The 25072-nt window shown below is 50.5% G+C and overlaps 1 protein-coding gene across 4 annotated transcripts; it reads right to left on the bottom strand.

Moving 5' to 3' along the window:
- Positions 1-407: 407 nt before the first annotated feature.
- Positions 408-24206, bottom strand: LOC111142475 (gamma-glutamyltransferase 5). Of its 4 annotated transcripts, none has more exons than XM_022495662.1 (12): positions 23779-24206; positions 7826-7956; positions 6881-6976; positions 6198-6393; positions 5456-5613; positions 4780-4926; positions 3791-3927; positions 3234-3424; positions 2703-2845; positions 2431-2597; positions 2197-2307; positions 408-873 (listed from the first exon to the last, which is right to left on the bottom strand). In XM_022495662.1, exons 1-12 carry the CDS (start codon positions 24096-24098, stop codon positions 727-729), a joined length of 1944 nt encoding a protein of 647 aa, XP_022351370.1. In that variant the 5' UTR covers positions 24099-24206; the 3' UTR covers positions 408-726. The 4 variants fall into 4 exon arrangements, with proteins under 4 accessions (XP_022351370.1, XP_022351371.1, XP_022351372.1 ...); XM_022495663.1 differs by having other exon boundaries at positions 2431-2626; positions 2735-2845; XM_022495664.1 differs by having other exon boundaries at positions 2431-2549; positions 2739-2845; positions 23779-24204.
- Positions 24207-25072: the final 866 nt, after the last annotated feature.

The following is a 25072-nucleotide window of genomic DNA, read 5'->3' as shown; positions in this document are numbered from 1 at the left end:
GCCCCCCAACAAAGACCCTTTCATTCAAAATGCCCACAGTGCTGAGGGTGAGAACATGGGCAATTGCTGGGACTGGGGACTGGGGTGGGGGTCTCAGGTCCTAGTTCATCCGACTTTTTCCTGGCACAGAGGACAAGATCCAGAGATAGTCCTGGCAAGAGTCAGGGGCAGGTGCCCCTTGGCCACAGCCCTGCCTTCCCACCAACACGCAGGCCCCCGACAGCCATATTGCAGAGGCCCAGCGGGTGGTGGGGTGCCGCCTCCATCCAGGGCTGGCCTGAGCGAGGCCAGCTGGTTGCTAGGTCTTGGTTTCCACACCTCCATGCTGGTGTGTCAGGGAGGACTGTAGGAACTCAGTGCGTGTGCTTTCTAAGGGTGCCGTCCCACAACTAGACCCCAAATCAGGCTGAGGTCCACCCTCCTCTTTAATGTTGGACTAGACAGCATACAGGTGGGGAGTGCGACCTGGGGCAAGGGTAGGCCACAGTCCTGGGTGAGAGGCCTAGGGAAGACTTAGAGGTGTCGGGGGTGGTCAGGGGCAGGGCCACAAGGGGCTCTGGGAGAAGGCTCAGCCCCCACAGTCATCCATCTTCCAGGCTATCCCCACCTCTTGCAGCCCCAGACTGATCCTCCGCCAAAGGGTCCAGATCCTGATCCCAAGGCCAAGGCCGGGCCTGGGCACACACTGGTGGTGGGGCCGGATTGCAGCTCTCAGGAGCAGTCTCCTCAGTAGCCTGAGGCCTCCCCACCTTTCCTCGGGTCCGCTGCAGCATACACACAGGCCCCGTCCTGGGACACTGCCTGGACCACATTCAGGAAAAAGGGATTCCTGGTGTGGTTGTGGCCCCTGGCCTGGAGCCCCTTCTGCACCTCCTGGAGGGGAGAGAAGGCCAGTGCACAGGTGAAGACAGCTTAGCTCCACCTGTTGAGGGCCTAGGGCCCCAGGCAGAGATCTGAGTCCCAACTGAGAAGGCAGGACTGGGCATCAGTGATGGTGAGGATGGGATGACACTGGCTGTAGCCTCGTTTGGAGGGCCTGGAGTCCGTGGCCTCCCACAATAAGTCCCAGTGGAGAAGCCAGGCTCTGGGGAGCATGGCAGAGAGAACATCACCCAGGCCAGAAGGAGTTTGAGATGCAAGACCATTTCTGGCCTGCATCTGAGGACACCATGGGGAGGACCCTATATAGGGAGGGGGAGCACCTCAGAGTCTGAGAGTCCTTAGTCTCCAGGCCCCAGGACCAAGGTTCTCAGGGATTGCACACTCCGTTGGAGTAAAGCTTTCTCGCTGTATGGTCCTCAGTGCTCCAAGGGCAACGGGAGGCAGCCTTAACACCAAGAGCCCCTCACCATGGATGAGGCAGCTTTGAGGACCTTAAACCCCTGCTGGCTATACAGACCCCAGGCATGAAGCTCAAAGCCTTCAAAAGCTGCCAGACTTTTAAATTAGATCTTAACAAAGGGGGGCACCTGGGTGGCTCAGTGGGTTAAAGTCTCTGCCTTTGGCTAAGGTCATGATCTCAGGGTCCTGGGATTGAGCCCCACATCGGGCTCTCTGCTCAGCAAGGGGCCTCTTCCCCCTCTCTCTTTCCTGCCTCTATGCCTACTTGAGATCTCTGCCTGTCAAATAAATAAATAAAATCTTTAAAAAAAAAAAAGACTTTGGCAAAGGGCATCTCTCAGCTCAGAGAAGAAGGTGACTATGTGTTAGGGCAGGGGTTTGGGGGCAGGGAGTCAGATGAGAGAATTTAGCTCTGGGGACCTGCTTGTGAGGGGGGAAACCCAAGAAATATTATAAGGACCAGCACTAATGCAACCCCAGTCCTCAGAAGGAAATGACTACTACTCTTACAAATAAACTCACACATGAAAGCTACAAGCCCCACAAGGAAACAGATCACCATGAGAGAGAGTGCAAAGCCACAGCCGGGAAGACCAGCATCTGGAGAGAACAGAACAGAGCAGAGACCAAGGGGCAGAGGTGCCTGGCCTGGGAAAAGCATGGATGACACCCTGTTCTCTGCCTCAGGAGCCACAAGACTGGCCTGGCGCCTTCCACACTGAGCTTCTGAACGGATGGCCCCAGAAGGGGAAGTGTGCCCAGCTGAAAATACTCAGTGGCTAAGATCCCACTGGGGGCTTTGAGCAACATGCACCGAGACATCAGTCCTGGCGGTGGCAGGGACAGCAGCCTTACCTGGCTGAAGGTAGGCTCATATTCCACATGGCCCTTGCTGTTGACGTGCAGGATAGGGGCTGCAATGGCAGTTCTTAGGTCAAAGTCAAGCCACAGCTTGTTTATGATGGCCTGGGGGAGAGAAGGAGAACACAGGAGGGGAGGGAGGGGACACTGACCACAGCCACCATACACCAGCCCCTTCCTTCCCCCGCCAGGAGTGGTGATGTTCCAGCCAGGTGCTCCCCAACTCACCTGGGCCACAGCAGAGATGATGAGCTCCCCACCGGCCCCACCAATCACCAGCTTTGACCCCCGGGCTGTGTTGACCAAGATGGAGGGAACCATGGACGATGGAGGCCGCTCACCTGGAACTGGAGGCCAGGTGGGTGTCACCTGCACCCTCATCTGCAGCCAGCACCCTCCAGATGCCCCCCCCCCCCGCGCCTGCCTCCATCTGTGTCTCCATTCACTGCTGTGCACACTGGGGCTGGCTCAGGCTGCCTCATGCCACCTGGCCTGCCCACTTGCCCTCTTCCCACCAGTGGGGTCCTCAGGCTCACCGGGTTGGGGGGTGACTTGGGAGCCCAAGGGACGCCTCCAGCATAGGTCCAGAAGCTCGTTATTGAGGAGGATGCCCGTGCGTGGTGAGTATAGCATTGCTCCAAATCTGCAGGAGGGGTCGGGTCTGGGCTTGGAGCTCCAGGCTCCAGGCTCCCGCCCTGGAACGCGTGCCTGACCCCCTCATGCAAGTGACAGCCCGCTAGCACCCTGGGGCCGCTATTCTCTCCCTGGCACTGCCCCCAAAGATCCCCCTGGGCCTCCCTGTCAGGACGTCCTTCTGGGTAAACCTCATCCCCGAGCAGGTCCTGGCTCAGGGCCACCTGTCAGCAGCCTTCCAGCCAGAGAAGACAGGAGAGTGGCCCCTCTGACAGAAAGGAGGCAGCAAAGGGAAAAGCAAGGTACTGCCCTCTGGACACAAGCAAGGGGAGACTGGGGGCTCGTAAGACCTGCTGAGGGAGCAAAGGAGGGCATTCCGGGGTCAGGCAGGCACATACGGCATGTTGATGGTGCTGGTGGCTGCCACAGCACTGCCGTCCTCCCCCAGCACAGACACATGCGACGTGCCCATCTGGCGGCTCCAGGTCCCAGCCAGGCTGTAGTGGCTGAGCTGGTGGTCTCCCCGAGCATCGATCTGCTGGCGGATCTGCTGGGCCAAAGTTTCTCCCAGCAGGTCCTGGGAAACGTTCTGGGGTGGCCGGGCAGGTGGCAAGGTCAGTGAGGAGCCAGGGGCCCACAGAGAAGAGGGTCCCTTGAGAGACCCTCCCCAGTCTGTCTTCATCCAGCCCAAGCTGCCCCCAGACCCCGCCCGTCCTCCAGGTCCTCTGAATTATGGTGCCAACACTGTCCCTCTAGTACTTGCCACTCAGGGGTCCCTTCTAGTCTGCAGACCCACCTCACCCTCCCTGCCCTGGGCCACTGCCAAGCTGTCCTGTCCTGAAACTCTGTATGCACTCAGTCAGACTCTTGGGGTCTAGGGACAGCCTCATGTTCCCTTCATGCAGAGCCCTGGGGGCTGGGAAGGGGGCTCTCCAGCGGCCACAGTCTACCTCACCTGGATATCCAAGTGGCTGTGGGGGTCCCACAGCCGCCACCTCTGTCCCCCAGCAAACTTGAGCGTCTCCACGAGGTGATGGTACAAGTTCACCCTCCCCTCGGACCTGGCCACCGACTCCGAGGAGAAGTTGAACCCTGGGGAGGGGATAGACGCAGGTCGGGGTCACCCCGTGTCGTGGGTGGACTGTTGGCCCCCCTCAAAAAAGATTCATTCATGTCCTAATCCCCAGAACCTGTGAATACTACCTTATAGGGCAAAGGAGTGAATTTTACCTTATATGGCAAAATGTGTGATTAAGTTAAGGATCTTGAGAAGAGCAGATTATCCTGGATTATCCGGAGGGCTCTAAATGTAATCACACAATTAAATGTAATCGTATAAAACAGACACACAGAGAAGAGGAGGAGGCTGTGTGAGCAGAGGGAGAGACCCAGGTGCCGCTGCAGCCACAGCCTGGAAATGCCGGCAGCCGCCAAGAGCTGGAGGAGACAAGGAACAGATTGTCCCCCAGAGTCCCTGGAGGAAACACAGAGCAGCTGACACCTTGATTTTGGACTTCTGGCCTCCAGAACTAGGAGAAAATAAATTTCTGTTGCTTTAAGCCTTAAGTCCGTCACGGTAGTCTCCAGGAATTGACAGTCAGCGGCGGGCCGCCCCAAACCTGGGCACAGCTGGGAACCCCCACCTCCATTTGCCATCCTACAGGCCAGATTTCAGCCCTGGGGGCACACGCTGGCCAGGCCGCTCACCACCTGCGGGGCAGGACTCCCTGGGTGGATGACCTCGGACCCTTCAGCAAAGCCCCACTGTGTGGACGGCGCTGGAGACCAGCTCTAGGGCATAACGTCCTGACCCATTTCCATTTGGTGTCTGAGGAGGGGCTGAGCTGGAAGAGGAAGGCTGCCCAAAGCTCCGGCTGGGCTCGGAGATGCCAGTGGGGCAGGACTCTGGAGGGAGGACCTGGGGGACGGAGGTCGGAGTCTCACCTTTGAGCACGTTGAGGACAAGGCTGAGAATCGCACCCGCTGCAGGCGGTGGCGGTGAGTACAGGGTGTAGTCCCCCAGGGGCATCTCCAGGGCATCCACTACCTCTGGCTGGAACGATGCCAGGTCCTGCAGGGTCAGCCTGCTGCCTGAGGTGAGATGAAAGAGACCCCAAGTATGGATGGAGAAACTGAGGCAGAGTGACAGCTCCTGATCCCAGGTCATGTGGTGGGGCTCCCCACATCAACCTAGCCTCTTAGAACCCTAGGGGTGATGGAGGGTCTGCAGGCAGTGCCATCAGGGCTGGGCCCTAGAGCCAGGTGAGGGATGGGTGGACGGAGGCCAGAGGCAGGCAGGTTGGTGGGAAGAGGACGGGAAGGTGAGTGGAAGCTGGCCTCTGACAGATTGTGAGGGTGGCCAGCTCCAGGCCCAGGAACCCACTGTGACCCACTATAGCCACCACTAATTTGCTAATTTATGGGTCTCTGCTCCCCAGGGGCCCTGACCACAGGGTCCTTGAGACCAGCAGTGGGCAGGCCTGGACGCATGGCCTCCCTGAGACCTGGGAGCAGCTGACATTCCGCAGGCTTGCGGAAGGGCCTGCCCTCACCCCTAGCACCCAGCGCCCAACTCTTTCTCTGGCAGGGGCGGGGGCTCTGGGACCTTGGCGCAGCTGACCTTGATTTGCAATGTCCTCCAGCAGCGTCTTGCCCAGCGTCCCTGTGTAGAAGGCCTCTGCACCCTCCGTGGCCACGGTTTCCAGGGTGGCAGCCAGTGCGGGCCAGGGGAATGGGTCCTGAGCCCTCAGGGGTTCTGTGCCGTTGAAAAAGAGCTGCCTGGGGAGTTGGGGGCAGCCTCAGGGTGGGGCCGGGCCCCGGAAGGCAGCCACACTCCTGCAGGGGTTCTTGTGGTTTCCTTGAGACCCTATAGGGAGGCAGTCCTGGTCTGGGGTCCTGAGGAGCTGGTGTAGACATCAGGGGAGATGGCTCCTCTATGCTTGGGGGAGGCTGAAGCCTCTTACCTCACTCATCACCCTGGCCCGGGGAGGACACGCTCCCTACATGGGCCTGGGACACCCCTGGGAAGACATGGTCAGTGGGCTGGCATGGACATGGTGGGGGTGGAGAAGGGCAGGGCCAGAGGGCAGTGGCAGAGCCCAAATCCACATCCTGGAGTCCTGTCACTTGGATGTAAACTTCTGGCCTGAGGCCCTCTGATTACATTCTAGCTCAAAGGTCTGTCAACTGGGACAGCAAAGCACTGGCCTTCCCGGCCTTCAGGCCCCCGACACCCGCACAGGGTCAACCTTCAAGTTCAAGGAAGGGCTGGGGTGGAACTGGGGTGGGAGCGAGGCAGACGGGCCAGAGCCTGAACCCAGGAGCTGAGCGGGAGTCCGGGGAGCCCCTGAGGCAGTGCTCACCTCAGGGATGTCTTGTATAAGGAAGGCCGCAGGAAGTCGCTCTGCAGGAACTGACTGAGGATGAAGGGCATGCGGTAGTCCCCTCGGAGCAGGGAGATGGTGGGCCTGAAGAGCTGTGCCCAGGGCAGGCGGCCGTGGCGGCGGTGGGCCTCAGCGTAGCCACGGAGCTCCCCCGGCACTCCGATCCACTGGGCCCCTACAAGGCCCGGTGATGTCATGTCCCTGCCCTCAGCCCCATAGCCTTCCGCATGGGTTCTCTACCACCCCACACTCGCCCCACCCACTTGGTCCCCCTAGCATGGCAGCTGGAATAAGCTTTCTGGAGCCCACACCTGACTTTGTCACTCCCCGCTCAACTCCCCACATAACCACCCCGTGGCTCCCCACTGCCTTCCCTCAGGGCCCAGTCCAAACTGGCCCCAGGACCTCCCACTCCACCCACCACCCCATCGCCACTGAACCTTCCAGACCTTTGCCAGTCTGGTCCCTCTGCTTGGATTACCACTCCCTTCTCAGAAAGCACTGTCCCAGGAAGACTCTCAACTCCGGGGGGTCAGGACCTTGAGGGGGGCTCCCTTGGCACCAAGGTGTCACAGCCTGTCCACAAAGCCCCTTCAGAGGAGGGTTCTAGTCAGCCTCAGTGGCCTGGTGGGATGAGAGTGTGGTCCCTCCAAGGGCCTCACCTGTGCCCAATGGCTGGGCCTGCTCACACTGGTCCAGCAGACCCGGGACGTAGTTGGCGGGCACTGTCTCCCTGGCATTGATGACTTCCACCTTTCCTGGAGTTGGGGCAGGGCACGTGAGCACTCAGGGTCACTCCTGTGGCTTCTGGGTCTCACCCCACACCATACGCTCCCCTCATATGCCCCTGGCCCTGTTCTAGGCCTGTTTCTTTCTTTGTACCTTGAACTCGACTCTGTGCTATAGGGGCCAAGAGCAGGCCACCCCAAAATGGGCCACTTTGCCTTGAAGATTATTTTTGAGTTAAAAGTAATTAAAACCTAGCAGAATCCAGAAGAGCTTTCTATCTCCCCCCTACTATTGCCTGAAAGAATTTAGACAGAAGACCTGCTCTAGGAAGAGAACCATCACCATAGACAACTACAGCAGGATACAAACTAGGTAGGAGAGACAGGGAGGGACTTTGCGAGGCCTTTGGTAAAAGTCTTCTGGGTCCCATTGTTTCCCAGTGGCCCCGCACACATTTGCTTAGCAAATGTTTACTCTTCTTTATCTTCCTGTGAATTGCATTCCTTCCCTTTGAAGTCCCAGACCCCTATCCTCTAGACAGCTGATTTTGTCTGTCTGTGGAATTTCCATGTCTGTGTGGATTCCCCATACATAGGAAATTAAATTTGATTTTGTCCTGTTACTTTCCCTCCTGTCAATTTAATAGTTAACTAGAAGGACCTTGAAGGGCAGAAGAATTCCCTCCTCCCTGACAGTGCTCATATCTGAGATGGGCTGCAGTGGCTTTGCACAGACAGGGTGGGGGACGTGGGGGGCGCCAAGAGGACCCAGGAAGAGGTATGGGTGCACGGCAAACACTTGGGGTGTTTGTAAGCACTTCACTGTTAGCACTTGTGGACCAGCCCGTCCTCACCACGGGGCCCCTCATATGAACTCACCCGTGGTTGCATTGTAGATGGTGAAGATGACCCCTCCACCCAGGCCCATGCTCTGAGGGTTGACGACTCCGGTGCAGACCAGAGCTGCGATGGTGGCATCCACAGGTGAGCCCTGCTGCTGGAGAATGGCTCTAGGGAACATGACACAGAATAAGAGGTCTGGCCCCCTGGCCCCAGCCTCCCAACATGGGCTTCCTCAGTTGGCATTTACCAGGGAATGGTGACAGGTGGGTGACCATCTGCAGCCACCAAACTCTGGGTTAGGTCGGAGACTACATTGGGCTGCCCCCTCAAGTCCAGCTGCTCACAGGTCCATAGCCCCCTACAGACTGCAAATCATAATGGCATTTACACTTCCCCTTGCCTTACATAAGGTACTTCTCAGTTTGTGCAGTGCTTTTGCAGCCATTGTTCCCTAGTCCCTCCCTGCAGCCGTGACTCACTTGCCTGGGCCAGACCTGCCAGTCCCCAGCAGTCCAGGAGCCCAGCCTAGGCAGCTCCCACTCAGCATCCCACTGGGGATACCACAGGTCCCAATCCTTGTAAGACTGGACTTTTTCAGGTGATCCCAGGAGCTTGCCCTGTCACCAGGGGCCTGGGCTAATGGGTTCCCCAGACCCTCCTGGGGCTCCAGTGTCTGTGGGAATGTTCTCTGGTCTCAGTCTCCCACCTATCTATGGGCACCAAGGGGTAGGCCTTTTAGTCCAAGGGTCTAGTCAGACTGGCCTGTGTTGAGGAAATGACCTTGTTCCTAGGACACAGCCCTGAGCAGTTCACTGGAGGCCGCCCCTTCCTGAACACTAAGGAATCCTCCCCAACACTTCCAGGAAGCGAGCATTTAAACCAATTACAGATGGGGAAACCAAGCCCAGAGAGGGAGTGGACCCGGTTCCCCTCCCCCACCCCATAGGACCTCCGACCCCGGTACCCTCCCTCAGCTCGGGCACTTCAGCCTGACACTACCCCCCTCCAACCCTGGGCTCACAAGCTCCCCTGAGCCAATGTCCTTGCTCTGGGCCCACCCGAGGGCATACATGGCTACAGCATGGACACGCGGTATGTTGGACCGGGGAAAGGGGCGGAAGCCAGCAGCATGACACAATGAAGATGGTCACATCCAAGCAGGGAGAAACACAGATGCTTCACAAAATTAAAACACCACAAACAAAAACAAAAGACAAACTGGAAAACTGTTAAAAAAAAACAACCTCCAGTCACAAAAGCCTTATGTCACCTGACCCATTGTTCCCGGCTCCCGGAAGTGCCTTCTGCATTCGGCTTCCAGGCCCCCACCAGCCGCCTGCCACCATGCTCTGGTTTCTCCCCACTTCCCTCACCTCATGCTGTTGGGGGCCTCAGGCTCAGTCTTCTGTCCTGTGCACCTGTTTCTTCTCCCAGATGAGCTGATCTAGGCTCAGGGCTTAAAATGCAACTCTATTCTGATGATAGCCAAGTTTTATCTCCAGCTTAGACCTCTCCCCTAAACTCCAGGCACACCCCAGCTGCCCACAAGATACCTCCTTTGGGTGTCTAAGAAGCATTTCATTTTTTGTTTTATTTGGTTTGGGTTTGTTTCTTTCTTAAGTTTTTATTTAAGGCATTACACTTTTTTTTTTTTTAAGATTTTATTTATTTGACAGAGAGAAACACAGAGAGAGAGGGAACACAAGCAGGGGGACTGGGAGAGGGAGAAGCAGGCTTCCCGCCAAGCAGGGAGCCCAATGCGGGGCTGGAACACAGGACCCCAGGATCATGACGTGAGCTGAAGGCAGATGCTTAATGGCTGAGCCACCCAGGCGCCGAGGCATTTCACTCTTAACATGACCTAAACTCCACTTCCTTCCTTCTCACCTCTGCCCCCCAAAATGGCTCCCTTTCTACCTTCACTATCTTAGAAAAGGACACAACCATTCACCCCTTTGCTTAGGCTGTGAACGCTGGAGCCACTCTTAGTCGGTCACTTTCTTTCATCCCCAGATCCAAGCCACAGGCATCTCTTACTGGGTTATTGCAACGGTCTCCTTGGTCCCCAACATTTGCCATCCCCCTTCTGTTTTAACAAAATCGTCTGTCAAAATGTAAATCAGACAACGCTGTAATGGGAAACAAAATCATTCAGATTAAATTTCCCACAGACCACTAGAAGAGCCAGACAAAGGGAAAACATCCTCTTTAAAGCATCACGGGGGTGGGGGACGGGGGTCGCTTCTGGATGGCTCAGTCCTTTAAGCATCTGCCCTTGGCTCTGGTCATGATCTCAGTGTCTTGGGATCTAGCCCTGCATCAGGCTCTGTGGGAGCCTGCTTTTCTCTCTCTCCCTCCGCGCTCCCTCACCCCTGCTCATGTCCTTTCTCTCTCAAATAAATAAATAATCTTTAAAAAAAAAAATAAAGGCATCACAGGCAGGGAAGAAATGCAGGCCTAGAGACAGAGGAGTCTGGCATTTGGAGATAGCTTTCCCTCCTCAAAATGTTTGCCAGTCCTGAAAGAAGGGGCCAAGAAGCCACATAGTGCTTTTGACATCATTATGTGGCCAGAGCCTGGGTGTGCTGGTGAACTGGACTTGCGATGTGTTATCCTCACTCTGAGGGTAAAACGAGAAACGGGCCAGGCCTGACAAGCCCAGTGGCCCAGCTTCAAATCATCAACTCTCAGTCAAATGGAATTAAAGTCATTCCAGAATGTTGGTATCCTGAACCTCAGATTATTTCTAACAATTATCTTGAACGATTTTCAACACACTCTGCAAAGGCTGACTTCAAAATAACCAAGCAAACAAGGCAGTAATAATACAACATAAACAAAGCCCAAGAGAAAGCACAAACAATAGGAGAAAGAGACCCATGGGACCTCCAGATTATGAAACTGTCTGACCACAGATTTTAAATAACTACATTTAAGGATATAAAAGAAAGATGAAGGATTTCCCCAGAGAAATGGTAATGATAAAACATGGAATTAGGAGCTCAATGCTAACGGCATTAACAAGAGATTGGACACAAAAAATTTTTAAAGATTTTTATTTATTTATTTGAGTGAGAGTACGAGAGTGAGAGGGAGTGAGAGAGCATGAGCAGGGAGGAGTGGCAGAGGCAGAGGGAGAAAAAGACACCCCGCTGAGCAGGGAGCCCCATGTGGGGTTCTATCCCAGGACCCTGGGGTCATGACCTGAGCCGAAGGCAGATGCTCAACCAACTGAGCCACCCAGGCGCCCTGGACACAGATTTTTTTCAAAAAAAGATTAATTCAATACAAAAATATCAAAATCTAAATACAGAAGGAAAAAAAGTAAAGAACATCTAGAAAATGCATTAAGAGATGTAGGGATTGGGGCACCTGGGTGGCTCAGTGGGTTAAAGCCTCTGCCTTCGGCTCAGGTCATGATCCCAGGGTCCTGGGATCGAGCCCCGCATAGGGCTCTCTACTTAGCAGGGAGCCTGCTTCCCCCTCTCTATCTGCCTGCCTTTCTGCCTACTTGTAATCTCTGCCTGTCAAATAAATAAAAATCTAAAAAAAAAGAAAAAAAGAGACGTAGGGATAAAACAACAACAACAACAACAACAAAATATATACATATATATATATATCATGTGAACATTAACCAACATGTATAACTATATTAATTTCAGACAAAGTAGCCTTTAAGAAGAAAAACATTATTAGAAATAACAGTGACATGTTAATATTATAAAAAGCTCGACTCAATAGAAAGATATAAAAATCTGGATGTGTGTACACTTAACAGTTTAAAAAACATATAAAGCAACACTTGGCAGCATGCAAAGAAATAGACAAATATACATGGGAGGAGACTAACATACTTCTCTCAGAAACTTCTAGAATCAGCAGGAGAAAAATCAGTGAGGCTATAGAAGATCTGGATGTTACCACTATGATAAGATGACTGAGCCGACATGTGCAGGACGCAGCGTCCGACAGTCATGAAGCGGAACACATAAGAACGTTCAAGAACACATAAAATATTTATATAAACATATCAGCAAGTTTCACGGAACTGAAATAATACAAATGACTTAGAAACCGCCCCCACGCAGGTGTGCCTGGGTGGCTCAGTTGGTTAAGCGTCTGCCTTCGGCTCAGGTCATGATCTCAGGGTCCTTGGATTGAGCTCCGTGTCGGGCTCCCTGCTCAGCAGAGAGCCTGCTTCTCCCTCTCCTCCCTGCTTGTGCTCTCTCTCCCGCTCTCTCTCTCTCTCTCTCTCAAATAAATAAATAAAGTATTTTAAAAAGAAAAGAAAAGAAAACCCCCATGTAGAACCTTCTTACACTGTTGGTGGGAATGCAAGCTGGTGCAGCCACTCTGGAAAACAGTGTGGAGATTCCTCAAAAAGTTGCAAATAGAGCTACCCTACGACCCAGCAATCGCACTACTGGGTATTTACCCTAAAGATACAGATGTAGGGATCCGAAGGGACATGTGCACCCCAATGTTTATAGCAGCAACATCCACAACAGCCAAACTATGGAAAGAGCCCAGATGTCCATGGACATATGAATGGGTAAAGATGTGGTCTGTGTGTATGTGTGTGTGTGTGCACATGAAATCTTGCCATTTGCAATAATGTAGACAGAACTAGAAGGTATTGTGCCAAGCGACATAAGTCAATCAGAAGACAATTGTCATATGATCTCGCTCATGTGGAATTTAAGAAGCAGAACAGAGGTTCATGGGGGAAGGGAGGGAAAAATAAAACAAGACAAAGTCAGAAGGAGACCAACCATAAGAGACTCTTAGTCATAAGAAACAAACTGAGAGTTGCAGGATGTCGAGGAGGTGAGCGGATAGGGTAACTGGGTGGTGGGCATTAAGAAGGGCACGCAATGTAATCAGCACTGGTTATTATATAAGACTGATGAATCACAGACCTCTACCTCTGAAACTAATAATACACTGTATGTTGGGGAAGGGAGGCAGTGGGTCTGAAGAATTCCCACATTCACCACAGGGCCGCACAGGGAAGTCTGGAGGACCAAACAATCTGAGAACCTTTACTCAGAGGAGTGTTAAAGGTTGGGTTTGGCACTATCCAGCTTATGCGTGAGTGAAAGGTGGCCAAGGGAAGGCATGGTGCCAAATAGTTCTGGATCCTGAGAACTCTCAAAACCAATAAACCAACGTTCTCCTTCAGGGCAGAGGGAGCCGCCCTGATGAGAAGCTGCTTTAGTAGAAGCAAACTGAACAGGACTGGAACCACAGAGGCAAAGGAAAGAGAAAACAATTATCAGAAAGTAGGAGACCATATATATTTCCAATCATTTTGCAGAAACAGCAGAAGGAATTCAAGAGCCATGAACTGATAAAAACTATTTTGACCCACCTTCCAGCCTAAAAGTATAGGAAAATTCATCTTGCTTGAACGTGAACAAAAAAACATGTTGAAGTCACACCCCATACCAGAAAGACAAGCTTACAAATCAGATGTAAACAGCAATTAATATTTCAGGATGTTCCAAAATAAGTTAAAAGGATTACAGAGGCAATGAAGGGGCAGCAGACATCAGAATTAGGAAAACTGCACATAAAGAGATTGGAAAAGAGGAATTAAAAAACAAAATTATAGGGATGCCTGGGTGGCTCAGTCAGTTAAATGTCCACCTTCAGCTCAGGTCGTGATCTAGGGTCCTGGGATTGAGTTCTGCATCGGGCTCCTTGCTTAGTGGGAAGCCTGCTTCTCCCTCTGGCTCCTGCTCCCGCTGCTTGTACTTTCTCTCTCTTTCTCTGATAAATAAATAAATAAAATCTTTTTTTTTTAATTATAGAAAGAAAAACCCCAAATTATAGAACTCAGGAAATAATAGAACATAGGAGAAAAAACTCTCAGAAATGAAGGCTGTGGGGCACCTGGGTGGCTCATTGGATTAAAGCCTCTGCCTTTGGCTCAGATCATGATCTCAGGGTCCTGGGATCGAGCCCTGCATCGGGAATCTCTGCTCAGTAGGGAACCTGCTTCCTCCTCTCTCTCTGCCTGCCTCTCTGCCTACTTGTGATCTCTGTCTCTCTGTCAAATAAATAAATAAAATCTTAAAAAAAAAAAAAAAGAAAAAGAAATGAAGGCTGAACAAAGATAAACACAGAGCAAATACCTACAGAGGTTCCTTAAAAAAAAGAGAAGATGAAAAGGGGAAATTTTTTAATGAAAAAGAGATTTTAAAATACAGAAGATAGGCAAGAATATCAAATGTACACTTAAAAGGAGTTCCAAGGTGGAAATCCAAATCTTTGGGACAGAATGAATAATAAACAATATAACTCAAGATAACTTTCCTGATTTAAAGAGAAAAAAAAACTATAAAATTTACTCTATATTGAAAAGGGCACTTCACTACATAGGAAAGTCAATTCAGAATAGCCAACACCGAGGTATATTCTAATAAACCTATCAGACTTTATTAACAAAATTTTTTGGCATCTAGATAAAAAGATTAACTCTCTTACAGGAGAAAGAAAATCAGATTGTCATCAGACTTTTCAACACCAATGCTTTGTGCCAGGAATGAGGAAGGGTTATAATCAACACATTCAAGGAAAGAAAATGTGAACCAAGGATTTTATATCCAGCTAAACTGTTCGTTACCTACAAAGGCCACAAACTGTTATGAACATGCAAGAACTCAGTGAATATTTTCAGCATGAAAACTTTCTGAAGAATCTTATAGAGAACAGACTTCAGACAACCAAAATAATGGGAAAGATTCTGACATGAGTGAGAGTAGGAATTAAATATATAATTACCCATAGATCTCAGACTAAAAATGATAGTTATTATTGAAACAGGATAGCAATGTAATGCTTATTTTTCTGAAAATGGAGGCACAGTACAACCATAAAAATGAAGTGGGGATTTTGTTTTGAGGACATGACTGTTGTCTTTGACTTATGGGCCAGTCAATGGCAGGTTAAAAAAAAAATACTCTGGTTTACAGGCCCCAGTATTGATCAAAGCAAAGGTGCCTGTGTTATTGCACATGAAACCAGATGTTTGGCTGTGTTAAACGAACCAATGAAAATTTTCCTTTTAATGATTGTCTGGACAGAAAACTCATTTGGTGGAAAGAGAAAATTAACTGAAAACATAGTAGAAACAGCTTTAGCTATTATGGGTAGTGAGGCCTGTTGTGTGGATTAAAAATAAAAAAGGGAGGATGGGAGTGCGAATGGGGAGGCTATGTAAGAAGTAGAATAAGGTTATTGATTGACGGCTAGGTATTAATTGAGAGTAGAAAGATATCTCATATCCCTTTATATCCTCTTAGGAAAGAAGGGGAACAGGGGAAAGAAGAGGTTTCTAGGTAGTTTCAGTATTACTCATAGTAGGGAAGTCTATAAGTCTAATGGGATAGATGTAGAGAGAGATTTTTATTTTAAGGAATTGGTTCATGTTATTGCAGAAGCTGGCAAGTTCAAAATCTGTAGGGCAGGCCACGAGGATAGAAACTTACATGGGATTTTTTTTTTAACCTTTTAATTTTATTTATTTCAGAGAGAGAGAGAAAGAGAGAGGGGGAAAGAATGAATGGGGGGTGAAGGGAGAAGTAGGCTCCCCACTGAGCAGAGAACCTGATGCAGGTCTCCATCCCAGAACCCTGGGATCATGACCAAAGCTGAGGTCTTAACCGAGCTTAACCGACTGAGCCACCCAGGCGCCCCCCAGATGGGATTTTTATGTCATAGATTTGAGGCAGAATTCCTTCTCTGATAAACCTGTTTTTGCATTTCAGACCTTCAACTGATTGGATGCGGCCCACCCACATTTGGGGTAATGTTTTATTAAAGTCAGCTGAATGAAATGTTAATCACGGGGCGCCTGGGTGGCTCAGTGGGTTAAAGCCTCTGCCTTCGGCTCAGGTCATGATCCCAGGGTCCTGGGATCGAGCCCCACGTCGGGCTCTCTGCTCCGCAGGGAGCCTGCTTCCTCCTCTCTCTCTCTCTCTGCCTGCCTCTCTGCCTGCTTGTGATCTCTGTCTGTCAAATAAATAAATAAAATCTTAAAAAAAAAAAAAAAAAGAAATGTTAATCACATCTACAAAATACCCTCAGAGCAAATTCTAGACTAGTATTTGACCAAACGACTAGGCACCATAGCCTAGTTTAACCATCAGAGGAGCAAACAAAGAATATTCCAAAAAAGCAGAAGAATGAAAAGTACCATAATTATACATCTAATATTATAATTGCATATATAACATACAATAAAGATATCAATGGAAATATAATAACAATTACAGCAAAAATACAAGCCTTTCTTGATATCAAAAGCTATGACAAAAAAGAGAAAATAAGTGATATATTTGCTTGTTTTTCAAACAGAAACACAGAAATAATAGCAAAAAGAAAGGAAAGATAGTGGGGTTATGGACATTGGGGAGGGTATGTGCTATGGTGAGTGCTGTGAAGTGTGTAAACCTGGCGATTCACAGACCTGTACCCCTGGGGCTAATAATACATTATATGTTTATAAAAAAATTTAAAAATTATTAAAAAAAAGAAAATAAAAAATAAAAAATAAAGGAAAGAGCAAAAAAGAAAATGAAAAGAAAGATATGTAAGTTTAAAAAAAACAGGAAATAAAGAAATTATTCCCTCTAAAAGACAGGATGACAGGAACAGGATGAAGGTAATGTGAATGAGATCTTTGAGGATATCTTTTTACAGTTTTGACTTAAAGTAAAAAATAAAATTAAAACAAAAAGGAAACCCTAAAACAATACAAACTGAAAAAAAATAAGCTAATGGTATATTGAACTGATAACCACACAGGAAAAATAATTTAATTTCACCATACATCTTTTATGTAATATAGCCTCAGGACAATAAAACAAAAACAAACAACAACAACAACAAACCTGCAAAGACATCTCAGATTTCACTTAGTAGACTTGTTGTTCATAGTGGTCTTGTTGAAGTAATTTTGAAACTATTTTGTGGTTATTGGGAATAGAGACAATATGTAAATATACTAACATTGATGGGAACTTCTTTGACCATAGCGGAAGAGACACACAGTGTCAGACAGAGGAAGATGGGAAGAAGCCTATGATCATGGGTCTCAGCTGGAGGTCTTGGTACAGACTCAAGATATTTGTACATTTCTTCTGCTTCTGTTCATGGACACAATGTAGAAGCAATGTCTTCCCTGTCTCAGTGAACATCCCTAGCCCTCAGATCTTGGTTTCTAAAATACCATACTCTACTGATTCCTGATTTCAGATCTGGCTGAGGGAATGTACAAGTAGATTTTGGAACATTTTGGGCAGGAAGTCAAGAAAATTTTCTAAGACTAATGGGTTTATGTAAAAGAATATAGTTGCTGGCTTAGAGTGGCTCCCATTGGTCAAATTTGTGACAACTTGGGGATCAAAAAGAAGAACAGGGATGGATTATAACATATCGAATTGAAAAAATCCTTGAGTCAACAGTGACATTCAAGAACATCTAGGTTGGGGAGGATGGGATCTTTTTGACAGAAGAATACGAACTCATGAATGTTGAAGAAATGACAGGTTTAGAAATCACCATTTTTCAAACACAAATTTATTCAGACAAGGACCAAAAATAGATGCTAAAACAGGGGGTCAAGTGTTGTTTGAAAAAAGGATATTCACCTGGTCTCAAAGTATCAAACCATATGTTACTAATTTAATAAAGAAAATGATAGCCTTACAATGAAGAGATTTAGAAGATACCACCTTCATGAAGTGATCCAACTTAGCATCACTAATGATGGGGGAGCTTTCGTGTTGAACCAGAATCTGATAATGAGGAAATAATCAGACAAACCAAGATTGTGAAGCAAGGCTGTGATTCAAGTGGACAGGCTTCTTTAAAAATGTTAATGTTATAATGCACCTGGCTGGCTCAGTTGGTTAGGCAGCTTACTCCTGATTTCCATTCCCAGGTCATGATCTCAGGGTCCTGGGATTGAGACCCACATCAGGCTCCAAGCTCAACGGGCAGTCTGCTTGAGATTCTCTTTTGCCTCACCCTCTGCCCCTTCCCCCACTCACATGCTCTCTAAATCAATCAACCAATCAATCTTTTTTTTTTAAGATTTTATTTATTTATTTGACAGATCACAAGTAGGCAGAGAGGCAGGCAGAGAGAGAAAGGAGGAAGCAGGCTCCCTGCTGAGCAGAGAGCCCGATGCGGGGCTCAATCCCAGGACCCTGAGATCATGACCTGAGCAGAAGGCAGAGGCTTTAACCCACTGAGCCACCCAGGCACCCCTCAACCAATCAATCTTTAAGAACTTTTAATGTCATAGAAGATGAATTTGTATTTTAAGAAACAAGGGATAGGGGCACCTGGGTGGCTCAACTGTTAAGCGTCTGCCTTCAGCTCAGGTCATGATCCTAGGGTCCTGGGATCAAGCCCCACATCACGCTCCCTGATCTGTGGGAAGCTTGTTCTCTCCTTCCCATTCTCCCTGCTTGTGTTCCCTCTCTAGCTGTGTCTCTTTCTGTCAAAAATAAAATAATAAAGTAAAATCTTTTTAAAAAGAAGCAGGAGATAGTTCTAGATTAAAGGAGACTTAAAAAAAATGATGATCACGATTGGTTACTGGATCTAAAAAGATAAATAAATAGAAGATAGATGATAGATAATAGGTGACAGGTTTATTGGATCAACTGGGAAAATTTGAATTGGATGAAGTATCAAATACTACTATTATATCAAGGTCAAGTTTCTTGAGGGTGATAATGGTATCAATGTTATATAGGAGAATGATCTTATTCATAGTAGATATGTACCTAAGTATTTAGGGATAAAGTGCAATGATTAATGCAACTTTCAAAAAATGTTAGATAGATAACATATGGAGAGAGAGAAAGAAAATGAGGAGAAACATTAACAATTGGTGAACGTAAGTGAAGTATAAGTGGCATTCTTCCTCTTTTTCTGTGGGTTCACAGCTTTTTCAAGATAAAAACAGGGGTACCTGGGTGGCTCAGTCAATTAAGCGTCAGACTCTTGATTTCAGCTCAGGTCGTGGTCTCAGGGTCGTGGGATAGAGCCCTACGTTGGGCTCTGCACTCAGTGCTGAGACTACTTGAGATTTTCTCTCCCTTTCCTGCTGCCCCTCCAGCTCATGCTCTCTCTCTTTCTCAAATGAATATATAAATCTTTAAAAACTTAAAAATATAAGCATTGAGGGGCGCCTGGGGGGCTCAGTGGGTTAAGCCTCTGCCTTCAGCTTGGGTCATGATCTCAGGGTCCTGGGATCGAGCCCTGTGTTAGGCTATCTGCTCGGGAGGGAGCCTGCTTCCCCCTCTATCTCTGCCTGCTGTTTTGCTTACTTGTGATCTCTCTCTCTGTCAAATAAATAAATAAAATCTTAAATATATATATATAAGCATTGAGGGGGGAAATAGCCAAAACAACCACAAAAAATTTTGTGAAATGCAGCTAAGCATGTGATTCTTGATCCCAGGGTCATGAGTTTGAGCCCTACATTGAGTATAGAGTTTATTTAAAAAAAAAAAAAAAAAAAAGACCCCCAGCTCAGGGAGGTTAAATCACGTGCCCTGTATTGTGCAGCTGGTGAGTGGGAACTCCAGCCCAAGTGGTCCTGAGCCAGGGCCATCATGCCTATGAGTGTGTATAACAGAGTACAAGTCAGTGGGCCTTGTGGATGCATGAGGGGCATACAAGCTTCTCTACCTGTAGGATCCTTCATCAAATAGGAACACAGCACCTACTGTCTGCAATGCAGCCATTGTCCTGGGGGCACGGTGGTAACCAGATGGTCAAAGTCCTTGCCTTTGTGGTGGCTGAGACAGAGGATCAGCAAATCCATGCCTAATGTTGAGGGCTTGTGATTCTTGGCCATTCAAATATCCTCTATTATGAAGTTTCTGTTAAAATTTTTTGTCCACTTTCCTATCAGGTTTTACGTCAAATGCATACAAATGCAAATTTTACATCAAATGCATTTCTGCATTACCAAGACAATCAAATAATTTTTCTGTCTCCTAAATTATGTTAAACCACCCTTGCATTCCAACTGCATGAGACAGAGCACAGGATTCAACCTCCCTGAGCCTGTTTTTTTGTTTTGCTTTGTTTTTTAAGTGAACTCTATACCCGACATGGGGCTCAAACTCATGACCCCAAGATCAAGAGTCATATGCTCTGCCGAGCCATCCAGGCGCCCTGAACCTTTTCGGCTGTGAGTGGGAGCAGTCCTAGTCAGCAGAGAGCTGCGTGCAGAACAGTCAGAGATTTCTGCCATGTCTGTCCCCAAGGAGCCAAGGGGCTGCTGTCACCACCACTGCTGTCACACACTCAGCCAGGTAGGCACACTGCCACATGTGGGTGCACAGTGTCCAGGCACAGGCATGGCCCCAGAGGGGAGGAAATGCAGTAATTTCCTGGGGAGCTGGCCAGGAGTCCAGAGAAGCACAAGGGTCATAGGAGCTGGGGCGGAAGGAAGGGGTGGGGTCACACCCTAACCCCATGAGTCTTCCCCACAGTAGGCTCCCTGCTCTGACTCCGGGCCCTAACTGGGGGTCCTGAGATGCTGACCCACATCCAGTCCAAGCCAATGTTAACAGTTAACGGTCAGGTGGCTGACATCGAGGGAGCGCCTCCTACTGGCAAGGAAAGCTTCATGCGCCCCCCCCCCCCATGAGGGAAGTGCTGGCATGAGTCCCGTTTCACAGGTGGGGAAACTGAGGCTCAAAGGTTGCAACCACTTGCTAGAGTCCCTGCTCTCTTCTGTGCTAAGAGCATGACCCCCCAGACCACTGGATGGGGCTGGAGCAGCTGATAAGACCCAGCTCTCAGGGCCCATCCCCATCCCCACCTTTGCAGCCCAGACTCCAATGTTCTGGAGCACTCTGGACCCCACCATCCTCTTCTTCTTCTTCCTTTTTCTAATTAAAGAACATTTTTTTGAGGGGCGCCTGGGTGGCTCAGTGGGTTAAGCCTCTGCCTTCGGCTCAGGTCATGATCCCAGGGTCATGGGATCGAGCCCCACATTGGGCTCTCTGCTCAGCGGGGAGCCTGCTTCCCCCTCTCTCTCTGCCTGCTGCTCTGCCTACTTGTGATCTCTGTCTGTCAAATAAATAAATAAAATCTTTAAAAAAAAAAACACATTTTTTTGAAAGATTTCACCCATTTCTTTGTCAGAGAAAAATAGAGAGCAAACACAAACAGGGGGAGGGGCAAAGGGAGAAGCAGGTTCACCACTGAGCAGGGAACCTGATGCATGGCTCGATCCCAGGACCCCAGGATCACGCCCCGAGCCAAAGGCAAACACTTAAGCGACTGAGCCATTCAGGCGTCCCCCAAATATTTATTTATTTGAGAGAAAGAGAGAGCACAAGTAGGAGAGTAGCAGAGGGAGAGGCAGAAGCAGGCTCCCAGGGAGCCTGATGCGGGGTTGGATCCCAGGCGCCTGAGGTCATGACCTAACCCGAAAGCAGATGTTTAATGGACTGAGCCACCCAGGTGCCCCCCCACCCATCGTCTTCTACAACTACTTTACGAGCAAAGCTCTTTTACAGGCCTGCTAGAGGCTGGGCAGGCATTTGGATCCAGGATAGGCAATGGAGGGCTCTGGGAAGACCCCCAGCAGCTCGGGACAGTTTCCACCCCTGCAGAGGCAGGGAGGACAGTCCCAGCTGGGCCTGCTCACTCTGACACCAGGCAGCTCCCTTCTGTACAGACCTAGTTTCCTTATAAATCAAATTCAGCAATGAACCCTACTGGATTCTGGGAAAAGCAGTGAATCGTTCCACTGAGGATCCTGTGGGAGGGCAGGTATTTCCAAGTGGCCACAGCAGATACATGTCACAAACCTAAAAGCCACCACTACCCTGAAGCTCATGCAGTCTCCCTAAAAGACGAGCACTTACTCAGAGCCTCAGAACACCCAGTTTGCACACAAGCTTAACACACTGGGACATAGTGCTGGAAGATGATAGACTAGAGAGCAAGGGACCTCGCTGTCACCGTGGGTCTATTCATTCCTCATGGTGCTGGGTCCTCACTCATGCCAACCTAAGAACCCTCTCCCAGAGATGCCTAGGTGACTCAGTCAGTTAAGGGTCTGCCTTAGGCTCAGGTCATGATCCTGGGGTCCCAGGATCAAATCCCACATCAGGCTCCCTGCTCAGTGGGGAGTCAAAATCTTATAAAACAAAAACTAAAACAAAACAAACAAAACAAAAAAAACCTCCCCCAGGAACTCTGGCTACAGCAGAAGGCCCAACCCCAAAGGAGTAAACCTGGTGCTGGTCGGGAAGGAGAAGATTGGGTCTGGGAGGCCCTGCTGGAGAGAAGGGACAGTGATGGGAAAGCGGGGGGGACAGTGAGGAGGAAGGAGAGTGGGCTTCAGACCGCCAGCTCCCTTCAGAGCCTGCAGCAGTATGGCCAGGAGCCCTCAAGTGGAGGGATCTTAGCCAGGAGGTCCCCAGCCCAGCCAGGGTCTCCTGTTCCATGTTCCACAACAGCTGGGGCCAGCTCCAGGCTCCCTCCCACTCCGGGCTTCTTAAAACAAGAACAGGAAGTAGAGAGTGATTTTCAACAAACACCAAACACAGGGGGAGAAACCACATCCTCTCTTCTCACCAAGGAAACTTGCAGAGGGCATCATGGGCTCCGAGTAGAGATCCCCCCAACACTGACCTTCACACGCACAGCAAGACATGCCATACAGATCCCCCCACAAAGTCTCCGGGAGACACAATGGGCCCAGACCCCCCACAGAGAAAGGTGGCAGTAGCTCCCACTGCAGGGGGCCACATCCCCATCAGGGGTCTCTGGGGCCTGAACCCCAGGCCCTGTTTGCCTCTTTACAACTCTAGGTTCTGGTGGGCTTGGCACCTCTGCATGCTCTCCAGAGCATGGTGGGAGGGGAGGCCCCTGGGGAGACCATACTGCTGGAGCTGCCACCCTCATCCTTGAAGGAGCCCTGAGGGAGGGGAAAGAGGACCAGGTCGGGAGAGACAGGTGGACAAAGGGAGGAAGGAACGAAGGAGGAGACGAATGAATGAAACAGAAGGTTAAAGCTTGCAGGAACGGGGAAACCAAAACAAAGATGGTATGGAATACCACCTGGGCAAGGACTTGGCCACACTCCCCCTTGCTCCGGGACTTTCCCCTTGGCTTACAAAGCACTTCTGATCCTGACAATGATCCATGAGGCAGTTATTCCAGAAAACAGACCCAGCCAGCAGGGAGGGGGATGACTGCTTGGGCTTCTCACTAGCCTGGGCTGGGGGCCAAGAGCCAGGAGGGGTGTCCTGCTATATTCTGCCCCAGTGGGCAGCGGAAGACTTCCATGGGCTGGGCTTCCTGGAAAAGGGTTGGAAAACACCAGCTGGGGCCCCTCTCTAACACCCACCTTGCCCTGGCCCCAAACATCCAGCAGTCCCTGGCTGGGCCCCAAGCCCAGACATCAGAAGGGGAGGCAGTGGGGAACATGGTGCTGGCCAGGGCAGGTTTCCCAGGTCCTGGGCCCGGGTGAGAAACTGGCCCTGGGCAGCACTGAGTGCACACTGACAGGCCAGGGCTTGCCCACACTTCTGGGAAAAAACCCCAGCCTTGGAGAACAGCTGTGGCTTCTCTAAATGACCCAGCACCAGTCATCAGGGTCAGCCTGGGCCAGACCGGTGACACTGTGGCAGTGCCCTCTCCGGGTCTCCTGAGCCCCGGAGCTAGGAAAAGACTCACACACCACATCTGTCAATATCCCCAAACCCCCTTCTGTCTCATGCGCACACCTGCCTCTTGCTCTGTGGAAGGGTCCTGGGGCTGCTTCCTTGCTGGAAGCTGTGCAGCCCCCACTATGTGCACATGCACATGCACACACACGCGCGCACACACACACTTACACACACACCTTCTCCGCACTCTCACCACCAGTTACAGAGTCTCCAGGAGGGGCCAGCCACTGAGAACCACCCAGCTTCCACCCACCTCTTACTCACCGTCCAATGTCCGAGCAGACCTTGGAGTCAGCAGCCACCGCAGCGCGGCTAAAGGCCTGGGGGCCACAACTGGTGTGGCGGCGAGAGAGGACCACGGCAGGCACAATAATGGCCAGGGCCAGCCCCAACCCCAGCAGGACCATGCTGGCCGTGACCCTGCGGCCTTGGGCCATGGCTCTGAGGCCCGGAGTGGAGAGAGAAGGCAGGTGGATGGACACACAGGTGGGTGGATGAATGGACAGATTCACTGGTGATGGGACAGATGAACAGATGAAGACCAGAGACAGACAAATGGATTGACAGGCTAGACAGCTGAACATAGGCTAGGAAGAGAAGGACAGTCAGAGACACACTGGACAGAGACAGGATTGTAGACAGATGGACAGACAGGCTTACAGATGATTGGAGGCCCCCCGGCGGACTGATGGGCATACAGACCAGCCGCCAGTGGCGACGGGGCTGCTGTCCTGCTCAAGCGCCTGCTAGAGGCAGAGCTGGCCGCCTGCCTGAACTTCCAGTTTTCAGCCCCTGTTCTTGGCCCTGGCAGAAGGCCAGGGAGCAGGGCGTTTATGGGGAGTTTTCCTCCCAGAGAGGAGCAAGCCACCACCGTTAACTCCCTCATTCCCACAGCCTGCCCAGGGCTATTCCACCCCACGTGCTTGGGGACTTGGTGCCTCCCGCCCCCGAGGGAGCCAGGACAGCACGACTCAGGCCTGCCTTGTCCCCTCCCCTGGATCTGCTGCAGAGGGACAAGGGGGCTGCATGGTCACCCCACCTACCGCCTCCTTGGTGTGGTTGCGCCCAGCAAGATTTCCCCAGAGCCAGAGGACACTGAGGATGTCTGGGGCCCAGACGTGGGGCTGAAGAGGGCCAGAGACAGAGGGATTGGGGGACCCAAGGCAATGTCACTCAGGATCCGGGTTCAAGTCCCAGCTCAGCCATGGCCTAGCCAGGAAACTGGTGTGACCAGGAGTGAGCTCAGCTTCCCGATCCACATCAAACACCCAGGACTACAAGACCTCTGTGTGAGGAAAGTAAACACGGCCTACATCCGGCCCTCGGTGCCCACTGCCCACCAGGCCACCCACTCCTGGGGCCTGCATGCGGTCAGAATGCCACCATAGGCCTCCTGAGAGTGAGGCTGCCCTCCTGTCTGGGTCTCTGCACTTCCCTGGCTGTGTGTCCGCTTCCCTGTGTCCATCTGTGCAGGCCGGGCCTCCTCTCCTGGGAACACTGGTCTGGATGCTCCCCTGCCTAGGCCTCGGGGTACCCAATGGGGAGGCAATTGGGGGAG

The sequence above is a fragment of the Enhydra lutris genome, unplaced genomic scaffold, assembly GCF_002288905.1.
Source record: "Enhydra lutris kenyoni isolate GAN:26980312 unplaced genomic scaffold, ASM228890v2 scaffoldscaffold8, whole genome shotgun sequence".
In the NCBI taxonomy this organism is placed as follows: domain Eukaryota; kingdom Metazoa; phylum Chordata; class Mammalia; order Carnivora; family Mustelidae; genus Enhydra; species Enhydra lutris.
The sequence above is the reverse complement of the archived record's forward strand: the minus strand, read 5'-3'. Positions and strand labels throughout refer to the sequence as shown.

Excerpts from the sequence above, each read along its gene's own strand:
- LOC111142475 (XM_022495662.1), bottom strand. The coding sequence starts at position 24,098 with ATGTTCAGCTGTCTAGCCTGTCAATCCATTTGTCTGTCTCTGGTCTTC. Across the intron at positions 5,614-6,197 it reads TTATACAAGACATCCCTGAG|GCAGCTCTTTTTCAACGGCA; the intron begins GTGAGCACTGCC and ends CCAACTCCCCAG. Across the intron at positions 874-2,196 it reads ATGAGCCTACCTTCAGCCAG|GAGGTGCAGAAGGGGCTCCA; the intron begins GTAAGGCTGCTG and ends TCTCCCCTCCAG.